Below are 12,608 nucleotides of genomic sequence, written 5' to 3'. Positions count from 1 at the left end.
ATGGGTATCTAGCTCGTAATCAAATCAAAACAGGATTTATAAAGCATGGCTACGGTATCCAGGTGCTGAGGGTCTTGGTGTTTCAGGTGGGTTCTGTTGAACAGCCAGTTCTTGGTTGCCTTCTGGTATTCTAGGAGAATTGGAGGTCCAGAGGAGCAGACAGAAGTTGTTCCAGGTTTTAGCCACGAGGTTGGGGAAGGAGCTCCCTTCACTACTGCTTAAGCAGATACAGGGGGTGCAAGATGGAGACGGAGGTAGGTGCAGGTTTCTGGAGGGCTGGTGAAAAATCATGCGGTGGTTGATGTTGGCTGGTCCTTGGTTGTGCAGAGCTTTGTAGGTGTGAATCAGCATCTTGAATTGACATCTCTTCTGTCTGGGAAGCCAGGGGAGTTTCTTGAGGTGAGGGGTGATGTGGGTCCATTTTAGGAAGTTGACGATGAGTCTGGTCACGGAGTTCTGTATGGTTTGCAGTCTCTTCAGGAGGTGAGTGGTGATTCTCGTGTAGAGTGTGTTGCTGTAGTCCAGGTAGCTAGTGACAAGGTCTTGAGTGACAGTGCATCTGGTTCTGATGGGGAGCCATTTGAAGATTTTCCAGAGCATGCACAGAGTGAGGAAGCAGGTGGAGGAGACTGCCTTACTCTGGGTTTTCATGGTGAGTTTGCTGTCCAGGATAATGCCGAGGTCACGAGCATGGTCTGTTGGTGTGGGCGACAGTCCTAGTTCTGAGGGCCACTAGGAGTCATTCCAGGGGTAGGTGTTGTTGCCGAAAATCATCACTTCTGTTTTGTCAGTGTTGAGTTTTAGGATCTTGTTTTTCATCAAGTCGGCGATGTTCATCATACACCTATTGTAGTTGGCTCTTGTGGTGGTGGAGTCTTCTGAGAGCGCGAGGATGAGCTGGATGTCGTCTGCATAGTAGGATATAATGTTTAATCCATGAGCCCAGACAATGTTGGCCAGGAGGGTCATGTAGATTTTGAACAGAGTGGGGCTGAGGGACAAGCTTTGAGGAATGGCGCAGGTGATGTTCTTGGGTTCTGAGGTTACCGGTGGTAGGCTGACTCTCTGGGTTCTTCCGGTGAGGAAGGATGTGATCCACTTGAGGGTGTCTCCTTGGATTCCAATGAGATGTAGTCTTTTGATCAGGGTGTGGTGGGATACGGTTTTGAATGCTGCTGAGAGGTCGAGGAAAATTAGGGCAGCTGTTTCTCACCGGTAGAGGCGGGTTCTGATGTCGTCGGTGGCAGCGATCAAGGCGGTTTTGGTGCTGTGGTTAGTGCAGAATCATCTGGTTTAGGTAGTGTCCAGAAGATGGTTATTCTCCAGGTGTTCTATGAGTTATCAGTTGATGGCTTTTTCAAAGACTTTGGGGAAGGGGAGAAGAGAGATGGGATGGGAGTTTTTGAGTTTGCTGGGGACCGTGGATGTTTTCTTGAGAATGGGTTTGACTTCTGCTTGTTTCCATTCTTCGGGGGAGATGGCCTTGGTGATGGAGGCACTGAAGAGGGTGGTAAGCTCAGTGCTGATCTCCTTGCCTCCTGCTGATTTTCTTGCGCCCAAGGTTGAAAATGTGGTGAGGAAAGGGGTCCGCGGGGCCTACTGAGTGCACAGAGTTCATGATTGCTGTGGTGTCCTGTGTGGTAAGCTGGCCCCAGGTGGTGAATCGTTGGTTGAGGCTTGCTTGCTTCTGTGGAAGGGATGTGGCTGAATAGGTCGGGGAAGTGGACTTGGGGTCAAAGTTCTTGTAGATGATGGAGATCTTGTCTTGAAAGAAGACTGCCAGGCTGTCGCAAAGTTCCTGGGATAGGGTGATGATGTTTTCAGTGGCTCAGCGGTTGGAGAACTCTCTGATGATGTTGAAGAGTTCTTTGATGTGGTTGGTGCTGGTTTGATGTGGTCCACCAGGGCATTCTTTTAAGTCTCCTTTAGGAGGTGGTGTTAGTGGTGTTTTAAGTTGACTGTGAGTATTGTCTCTATATATCTTTTTATAACATCCTTGAAGTTATCAGGCACACTGACGCTGCCCTTGTATGTATGTTCAACTTGTGGATTTTTTTCAGACAGTATATTTAACAGCAGTTGTGGGTAAAAAAAACGTACTGAGCCTCATCTTTACTGTGTGAAGCACAAGAGCATTTTAACTCACATCCTTTTACTATCGCTATTGTTATCTGCATGTCTGCCATGTCTTGAATGTTAAGTATGGATTTTAATTATTCTTAAAGCTGAATTGACTTGAGTGCCTGTTATTCAAGAGTGTTTGCTTTCTTTTGAACCTTGTGCAGGGCCTTTTCATCAGATCCTCCTTCTTTTCCGATTCCCAGTGTGAAATTGTGTAGCTCTGTTACCAATATTCTTTTCCTTTGGTCTCCCTTGTCACATGACCCTTGACACTCCCTGGATAGTGTGGCCTAAGCTTGATAAGGACAGAGTCAACAGTAAATTCTTTGGGTCGCTTTGGACTGCAAACTGTCTATACCCACCTTGTTTCCTCTATGTGTCCCCCAAGCTCTGTCCTTGGTCCTCTCTTCTCGCTCTACCCAATGCCCCTATAGGTTATAATGACCTCTGCACTGGCCTCTAATCATGTCTGGTTCTGTGGAATACCATGCACAATTTGGCCCTATGACGAAGGGATTTCTCTTAATACATTAAATAAATTAATTAATTTTAATCTAGCATATGTTGACAAATTATTAATTTATGGAATAAGAAGCCATGAATGTGACAAACTGCACTAGCCAAATCACGGCACTCCAGTTTGGCCAGAGACACACTCCGAATCAGGAGTAGGCTATATTTCAATTAGTGTTATTCTTAACTGGAAGGAATTGCTGGTGTAGCAAGACCTCCAAGTTAGTATGTCTTACCATGTAATAACAGTGATTAATATGGTGTGTATACTTACAAATTACTTCTAAGTTTCCAATAAAGTGTGCTGTCATCCCATAGCCAGGGCCCCTCTGCTGTTTAATGTAATCAAGCACACACCAAGGCCAGCTGGTCAGTCAGTAAATTGAGGGATACAGTTGACTAATGCCAGTCAATTTGTGGGTACTGGCCTGTATTTCAATTTCATTATAAACCTATTTGACTTAACGCGGTAAACTCTGCAAGAGATCGAAGGATCTTTTGTTTTAAAGTGCATGGACAACACTTTGCTCTGCACCACACTCTACTTATTCATCTCACTGGACAAAAGACTGATACAGTATAATTCTATGAACTTGCTTTCCACAGGATAACACCATAGCAAACTAGCAGGTCCCCTCTGAATGCTACAAAAATCCAAGTCTTTCTAAACATGTAGGCCAAATTTCCCAAAGAAGGTGATCTGGCTCTACACGCAGATACATCAGACATACATTTGTGACTGGAATGACAAATCAGGAATGGTCTAGGTGAGCCCATTACCAGACAACGAGCAATAGGTTAACAATGTGACGATGATTATTCTCAAGGGAGAACAAACTGGGCATGAGGAGAGTGATGAAATAGCTTTTAGTCCAGTAAATCCTTTTGGGATTGTTTCTCAGAGCAATATTTATTTATGATTGATCAATTTTATCTGGGCTACAAAGCAAAACTATTGTGAAACTGTAAATGCTACCAACTGCAGTTGTGAGACTGTTGATGGGGCAGAAGGGGGATGCGCACCACTACAAAATTGGCTCTCAGGATCTCAGAGAGTAATTGTAAAGATGATGCTTATTGTCCACAGGTGTGTCAATAGTCATTGTTGCATATAATATGAGAGAAAGTAAAAAACACAAAAGGCATTGGTGTAACCTGATAACCCCCACTAAGGTATTCTTCTGAGTTCCCAGAACTATGTAAGCATCTAGATAAGAGGGAAAATGCTATATCACAGGAGCCGGTCGTAAGTTACTAATGTATGAAACAATCTCATCACTTTCATAATGGGGAAAACCAACCACCATTGCGTGGCAAGGCACTCTGCAATTCTTTTGGTCTAGCTTGCAGTATGCTCCACAATGGGTCTACTCCCTGTTGCTATTGTCAGGCTACCTCTCCCTTTCTCTCCTGCCTCTCTCGGCTTTATGTTAGCAATATTTGGCTCTGATCCTCATTAAAATATATTTTTGAAACCAATTAATTCTACTATAACATCTATGAATGTTTTTTTACAGGTTCCAGGTGATTAAGTAAATGGATATTATATATTGAGCCATACTCAGGGGCGTAGCTTCTGGGGTGCTTGGGGTGTTCCAAACCCCCAATCAATGTACATTTTGATAAATAGTTGGCTACAGGTGCTTTCAGTCGGGTATGGTGAGGTGTCTGTCAGATTTCACCAGGAATTTTGACATACACACAGACCAAAACTCACCCACACTCTCTCTCCCCCTGTTTTGAAAGGCCTCATAAATGTTGGTTATTTTACAAAATGTTGTGTTTTCTCTTGCCAAGTGGCCCTTCCAATTCGCATTCCTCTCGCCTTCCACCGCTCCTTAGACCTCTTTCATGCACCCTGCTTGTCATTTAACAATATATGCCAGCGTAATTGTTGGAAAATCTGACACTTAAATCACCCCACCCCCAATCTTACTTATCAAGCTACACTCTTGGCCATATGCCTGGAGCCTAAGGTAAAAAGAGAGTCATTTTTAGTTGGTGTGACACAGGTTCCCAACATCACAAAGGGCCAAGTTTGTTTTTTTATGGGCTGAATTCAGTGAGATGCTGCATAGATCTGCTTGATTAACAGACATGTATTTAACATCAAGGAGTATATGTTGTACATGCTATTGACCCCCATAAGTTAGGTCTGGGTAGCCCAAGTGTCATCATTCTGCAACATCCATCTCCTGCATTTCAGAGCTGGTGCTAATCTGTACTCAAGTGGGCTCACACCCCAGTCTGGAGTGTAGAAATATTTGTGTGGATATGAATCAGTCTCATCTACTTAAGTAGTGTAATAAGTGCCTAAGCCTGGTTATCAGTATCCAGGAATCTTATTTATAATTTTTACTTCCAGACAGCTGCAAAAAAACTCTTTATAGGAGGGGTGAAGTAATCAAATCAACGCATAAGTCACTTACTCACATGGGAAAAGCATATATTCACTCTCATTTCTACAGGCCCCTGTGGCTCACCTTCACACTTGAGGTATCACTAATGTTCTTTTTCACCAGCACAGAGAGCAGGACACCCACCCGGAGGTTACCCAAAAGGGTCTGGCTATTATTGTAGGCAGTGTTCAATCAGTAATGAAATACAAAGAATCTTGTGAGCTGGTGTTGGTTTAACCCTCTTAAGGGCCAGCCTAAATCTAAGCTCGCCTAGAATCCCTGACTGAGACGCAAACTGCATACAGACCGAGGGCCAATGTCAGAAATAGGGGCTACCCCTGCACACTGCAGCAGGGTTGCACCCATTGTCCTAAGTCACTCACTGAGATTAATGGTAAGCAACACCCACTTTGCTACATAACAAAAGTCAATACCTGGGGGCAGATTCCTCTGATTTTTTTCCATCTTCTGCACTATCGTACCTCCTAAAGGTGGTACCAAGATCGCCCCTGGAAACCTGAATACTGATTGCCTGGTCTCTGTCTAAAGGCAGTCCATGCAATCATTGGTTCCCTCAAGGTTTCCAGGAGAGACCACACAGCTGTTCCTGAAGGAAGATCTTCTTTCAACGCTTCCCCACATACTGGGGTGACAGTGCCAATGCTGCCTGATTGGCAGCTCACCTTCGAGCTCCTTATTTAGTTCTGCAGAACTCATCTCTCAAATCTATCACAGCATTCATATTTGCAATGCAACCACTCCCCTTGAGGAGCACATCCAGTGATTTCTCTGCAGGCACCAGCACGTTGGAGGGGGATATAAAAAAATTGTATAGCTCTATGAGGAAGAGGCATTTTTCAGATCTGTTGAAAATTTAGGAGTCAAAAGTGTCTCCAACTTTACGGTGTGCGACTTGGTTTAGGACATATCACTAATAATTTTTTTTAATAAAATCCAAGCCGCAGTCTTAAAAGAACTGTTGTCTTTGCAGAAGAGCTATCTGATGCAAGCATTCCACCTACGAGCAGGCCTAAATATTTATCACAGGGCACTTAGGGCAATTGCCTTCTGGATCTGTCGGATTCACCGATTCCTTGAGAGACTATGGACCCAATGTACAAAGATTCCTAATAAGAAATCGTAAATTGCATCAAATAATGATTTTCAATGTCCTATTAGGAATCTACTAAAATGGATTCAGTACAAGTGAATGTAGTTCACAGTCCGGCTTCTTTTGAATGCATTGGTAATTTCTGAACCAACCTATGCATTAATAGATTGGTTAAAAAAATACTGATTCGTAGTGGGTCGCAATTCGACCTACCTTATAAATATGAATGAGGTAGATTGCAAATTGATACCTGCTATGATTGATTAGAGTCATAGGCATGGTGACCTGCTGAAGTCAGCAGACAAAAATGTCTGTAATTGCTTTTAAATAAAGCAATCTTTTTTTTAATGCATCCCTTTTTTTCCACAATGGAAAACAATGTACGTTTAGAAATAAAATGAATCATTTTGTAAACATTTTTTAGGAGCAGGTAGTGCTCCATGGGACATTCACAAAAGGGAAGAGATCCATTAGGGACTTCTTCCAATTTGCTAATGGTTACCACCAATTTGGATTTGGTGGTAAAGTATTAATGTTTTGCAACTGGATTTCGATTGCAGGACATTAATGCATAACTTAAAGGATAGGTATTTGGAAGGGACACCCTTGACACGCCCCTTCCAAATACATTTTAAAAAGCCATTTTGCTGTCCCATTTTTAGGTTTCGCCTGAGCCAGTGCATGTGCTGATCTGCGAGACATTTGGTAATCGGCTTTTGAAAGTTCCACCACAGGCTTTTGGTGGCCTCAAGTTTGCGTGCACGTGAGCGTGCACGCGCGCAGCCACCATCTGTCTTTCCTCCGTCACACAACTGCCGCTTCTCCCCCTCCCCCACCACAGACCGCTTCTCGTGGCCGCTCGCCACGCTTGATCGCGATCACTTTCACTTTCGCGGCCAACTTACAGATGGCAACGCGACCTCCCAGCACGAGCGTCTTTAAGCTTGAGCGCTTTACAGCACAAGCGTCTTTAAACTTGAGCGCTCTACAGCACAAGCATTTCTGAGGGTCTTTAAGCTCGAGCGCTTTACAGCACAAGCGTTCCTGAGCCCGAGAGAGAACCTGCACACTAAAATTAATCAACTCACCGGAGCTTCTTCACCCGCAGCCTCTATCAACACAGTGGTTCGGAGTACGAAAGTGTCTCATCTCGTAACTCCAACACAAGAATGGAAGTCTTGAACACAAGCAGTTCTTAGCTAATGCTTCTCACATGAGTACATTAATACTCGCTCTTCGTACCACACGATCTCTTCACGCCTCATTTCTGCTTCAAAATACCTGGAACTTATCTACATTTCTGGCCAGTTCGTTCCTCGATCCACAGAGTGCCATCTTAATTGCAGCTCTCTTCCTCCTACATTTCCGGCTTCTACCATAGAGCTGAATTAAACTTCACTGCCTCCTGTGGTCAGCAGCAGTACTGCACATTTCTTTCTCTCTTCTCCACTTTGGTACAAGTTTGTGACTGCGTATGTCAGCGATGTGCACGCTTTGTGCAGATCCACCCAGTGGTGATGCATTATGCATATTCGTCAGCTCCTTCTGCACACGCTGCTGTTGACTTTTCGGACTTAGGGTGCTGTGAGAGGTAGTCAGCCGCGTTTGTGCATTCATGCTTGTACCCTAGAGTGAACTGATACTTCTGAAGATGGGGGGCAGGGGGGAACCACTTTTCAATCACCAGCGGAGGATGGGGAGTTGTGCCAGCGAATAGTGGTATGAGGGGTTTGGAGTTGTTGGTTACTTTGAAGTACAATCCATACAGGTATAGGTGGAAGTGTGCACACACCCAATTTGATGGTTAGCACCTCCTTCCCTATGTGCACAAAGCATTTCTCTGTGCTGGTTAGTGCACTGCTTGCAAAGGTAATTGGCCTTCATTCATCACTTCCAATGTATTGAGGTAGGACAGCTAGTCCGATGGGGCTGACTTCTAATATTAGCTTTGCCTCCATGGCAGTATCGAAGTATGCCATAGTTTTATTTTGTAGTAGTGCGTCTTTGTTGTTGTGAAATGCTGTCTCTTCTGCCTTTCCCTTGACCCAGAGATACGTTGTCTGGGTTACATTTTATAGCGTTCCGTAGAATTAAATGTCATACTGTAGGAACTTACATTTGTTCCGTTATCGCATCGGCTCCTCTCAGCCAGGGCACTCCGACTTGGTGCACTCAGCCCCAGCCTATGGACGCATGCTGGCTCAACAGCAGTTCTCCCAAAAACAGAGCACTTCCCCCACACTTGGCAATTGTACAAACTAGCGCTCCGACCTCCACCACTCACCATGCACTTTCACTGTGGAGGGCACCGTACATCACTGGGGGTGCACACACTCACCATCTGCCAGGGGAGGAGGGGAGAGGGCACTTCCTTAGCAAGCTCTCCCCTCCTGCTGATCCACACACCAAGGGCCCTTTCACCAGCGCTCGTCACGCTCTTCCCAGCACAGTACAACCAGGAAGAAAGCGCTCACCACACGCTTCTGCCCATCAGCCCCGGGAAGCCAACAAGCCTCACAAGATCACTGGAGGAGACCAAAGGGATGCACACAGGTAGGCCAGCACAGGTGTTTCCCAGGCAAAGTGGTAGTCCTTCCAATAGCCCAACAGGCAGCAGTCCAGTCCCCTGGATGCCGTTCATTGACCGATTACCATAAAAAATTCAGGATCACTTTGGGTTTGTTGAGATACATTATACCAGTTGTGTCTGTTTGCCTTTCTTCTTCAGTATCAGAAAGCCTGAAACAATTGCACAATGCTGTGGTAAGGCTTCTCTAATGTCAAAAAAGACAATGATTGCTTACTTCCAGCATTTCATAATTACCGTGGCTTCTCAATTAACGCCACATGGAGAGTTCAGGGTTCTGTGTGTTTGTAACCAAGCCTTCTATTAAGTTACCCCATATGCTTTGAAAAATGTCTTGCTTTAGTCCCTTTAGTTCCGTTTTCATCATGGCATTTCGTCCTTCTTTCTGTCCCTAATTTTTAGAAAGCATGATTAGAAAGAGAAGCATTATCAGTGCACGCAGTGTTACTCTGGAACAATCTGGACCACCACTTTTGAACTATACCTTTGGAAAGGCTTTGAGAACTCTTCTCCTCGCAGCCTAAGTTTGTTAGATCAAGGCCTATGTGAAATCTGGTCACTTTAATAGCACCTAGGTGCCTTCTTCATGACACTTGTACATTCCTAAAACACATCAAACATTCCTGTTATGTAAGGCTTTCTTGCACAGAGAGGCGGTATCAAAGGCGCTCATAGAGAACACATATGCCAACAGTACTGGCACATGTATGCAGAGGAATTTATCGGCACACTACTTATTCACACCGACAACATCACCAACAAGCATTGGCATAGCCAATAGGTCTCGCCTTTGGGACCTTATAAGTGTTTAGCCATGCTACAGTTGGTGTTCTTGCACTAAGGATATTGTGCTGCATAACTAAATACTTATAAGGTCCAAAAAGTGAGACCTATTGGCTATGCCAATGCTTGTTTAACTTTAGGACTGTAAAATCGCTTTGTACATCAGGCCCTTATATAGGCTCCATCTCTTATATGGTTCAGGGCATCTGTTTAGATTTTCTGAAACTTTAAAGTTTGCATCTGTACAACTGAATATTGCCTATTTAAAAATGATAAATTGGAATACTATCACGCAGATGAATCGTGAAATTAAGACTGAAGATGCAAAAACAAGCGATTTATCCTTTGTTGCACACTGCACAAATCTGAAATCATGCACTGTAATTACTTAACCTACTGGTCTGAAAGGAAAACAGTGTTATGATTCTCTTTGAAAGATTACCCATGACAACATTGTAACTTCATTTTAAGAAGTAGAAATTTAACACTGAAATGTACCACCGGTTAGGAGGAGGAGAAGCAACTCCACGAAGTTATTTGTCCTCCCTGCTACTGTGGTGTACAAAATATGAATCATGTTTTGTTTCTTTATTCCATGTTACAAAATGCACAATTTTGGTTTCTTAAGAAAAATGTCTCCACTAGAAATAACGGACTACATAAGCAACTTTGTACTTATTAATGGCTCTGCTTACTTTTACAGACTGTTATTGTGTGTTTTTTTTTACATCTATTTATATTGTAATATTAATCATTTTTGTATATTTTGTGCTATTGTTGTTGTCTATGGTGGTATTTGTAATAAGTCTCTCATGGTTGTGTGTCCTAAGTTCTTTTCAACTCTGTTGTTTTTGTGTTAGCATGATGTCATCTTCCATCGAAGGGAGGAAACCTTTGTGAAACTAACCCTGGGTACGCTGACAGGGCCGGCTTTAGGGCAGTGCGACCGGTGTGGCCGCACTGGGCGCTGACCTTTGGAGGGGGGTGCTGACCTCAGGGGGGGTCGGACATGGCGCCACCAGTGCTAAAGCTGGCCCTGTACGCTGATCCTATGTCACATTAACAGAACTGGAGATAAATGCATCTTAAAAATATCTTCCAGAAAAATAGAATCATGAAACTATATTTCCAGAACTGAGGTATTAGTAGAGCCTCACACAAAGGATAACAATGAGGGAAATGTGGCAGTGGAGCAGGCACTGATTAATGCTGTGATCATTAGCAAGGGCTCCCATTTGGCCATTTTTCCGGATCACCTTCAGTCTACTCTAAACTATTAAAATCTAACTACGTGCTGTGTTTTCTCAGCCTTTCAGCTAGTTATTATGGATTGCATTACCACTTTTCCTCATTTCCACTTTCTTCATAGAGTCAGCATAATTGATGCAAACAGATCTGGTCTGAGGTGCTACCTGGCCCAGGTGTTGGAGCATCTTACCTGCGCAGGAGGGGTGGCCGCCTGGACTGCACTAAACCCAAAATCTTCTGAGACCGGTGACCGCACGTAGCAGCTGGACGAAGACTCACTGGTTACTATGGTGATGTGTTTTGGTAACATCTCCTTCCGGCTGTTTGAGGATGACTCACTGTCTGTATGCATCTGAGGACATTTCAGAGAGAGAGAGAGATACATAAAACAGTGCTTCATGATATTAAAGAAATTAGTAGAGGAAAGAGAGCGAGAGGGAGGCTAGAAGAGCATGTAGGCGATGTTGGATAAGTTGGCCCAGAATAAACTACACTTCTACAGAAACCATTAACAATTAAAATAATGTGGAGCCTAAGAATAAGAGTTTGTCGTATCCATGTGGCAACTCACACCTGCCTCCTACAAGGACATCCAACTGGGAACAGCCCTTGTCAAATAATGATCAGCTATTGGCTAGACAAAATGACCTCTTTGGAGGATGTAAGAACTTTCTGCAAAAAATAAGTGGTTTTGTTTTTACAAAAATCTAGGTAGAATTCTGCTCTTGTTGGGTAGAATTAAAGTGTGGTTTTTAGAATTTGTTTGTTGTCTAGGAGGATTTGTGGTCAAGAAAGGATGTATTTCTGCTCTTTAGTTGTAGTAAAGAAGTGAGGTTTTTTTGACAAAGTTTGCTCTATTTGGAAACAATAGTTTTACTAATTAGTGACAACTGTTGTTTAGATAGGAGCAAGTGTGCTATATTGGAGGAGCAGTGTAGTATGTAGGAATTGTGGTTTAGATTAGAGGTGTTGTCATCTATTTTGGAATAATTGTGGTCTAACTAAAAAGAACAGTAATTTAGTTGTGAAGAACTGTGAATGCAGAAATATGCATTTGCTAGAAGAATATAAGTAATCTCAGTCCTCCTGGAAGGATATACATTTAACTGAAAAATGTGTAGTCCAAACAGGTGGGTATACTTTAATTGACAAGAGTGTTGCCCTAGTGCAACAGAATTGTGACCTCATTTGCATAGTTGCTGTTTAGTTAGAAGACATGTTTGACTCTGTATGAAATGGCAGCTGTTTGTGGAGAACTGCCATGTTAGAGGAGCAGTAAATTGCGTTTGAGTCGTGAGGAATTTTGGTGAAATTGTCACCTTGTTAGAAAAATCCTCACAATGCATTTTAAAGGGAAAGGTTCAAACAGAAGCCATCCAGAAATAGTGCTCCTTACTGTACGAAGACCAATTAAATGTTGGGCATTTTCAAGGTTAAACGTGTGGGGGTACAGACATCACCCAACAATACTTTCGTAACCCAAGTCAAAGGAGTCTTTCCAATCTATGGGTCTGATGAGTCTTCTCGAGATTTAGGTCCAAAGTTGTTTCTGGAACTACCTCAACCATTCACCATCCTGAAAGGCCTTACAACATGTGGTATTTTAGAAGCCATTTGAGACATTATGAAATGAATCTGGAGCAGTTAGGCAGTATTCAGTAGTGTACGCATCATAAAATGTCTTATCAGGGGATGCATATGTATAGGCATGTTTATGAGGCATGACCAATATACGTGAAACATTTGCTAATGATTTCATGGGCAAAGTGAACAAAGCAGGGACAACCTCTGCAGTTCTAGTAACATTTTTATAAAGCAGCTACACCTGTGCCCAAACTTTAAGGAT

The 12,608-nt window shown here is 43.3% G+C and overlaps 1 protein-coding gene across 2 annotated transcripts in view; it reads right to left on the bottom strand.

Annotated features, from left to right (window-relative positions):
- LOC146798034 (sprouty-related, EVH1 domain-containing protein 2-like) overlaps positions 1-12,608 on the bottom strand; it is a 220,196-nt gene that overhangs the window by 39,275 nt on the left and 168,313 nt on the right. For both annotated transcript variants that reach the window (XM_085625268.1, XM_085625267.1), the window contains exon 5: positions 10,953-11,114. In XM_085625268.1, the coding sequence (XP_085481394.1) occupies positions 10,953-11,114 (162 nt within the window). The remainder of the gene's footprint in view (positions 1-10,952; positions 11,115-12,608) is intronic.

The sequence above is a fragment of the Triturus cristatus genome, chromosome 9, assembly GCF_964204655.1.
Source record: "Triturus cristatus chromosome 9, aTriCri1.1, whole genome shotgun sequence".
Taxonomy (NCBI): Eukaryota; Metazoa; Chordata; class Amphibia; order Caudata; family Salamandridae; genus Triturus; species Triturus cristatus.
Note: the sequence above shows the minus strand (reverse complement) of the source record. Positions and strands in the feature narration are given on the sequence as shown.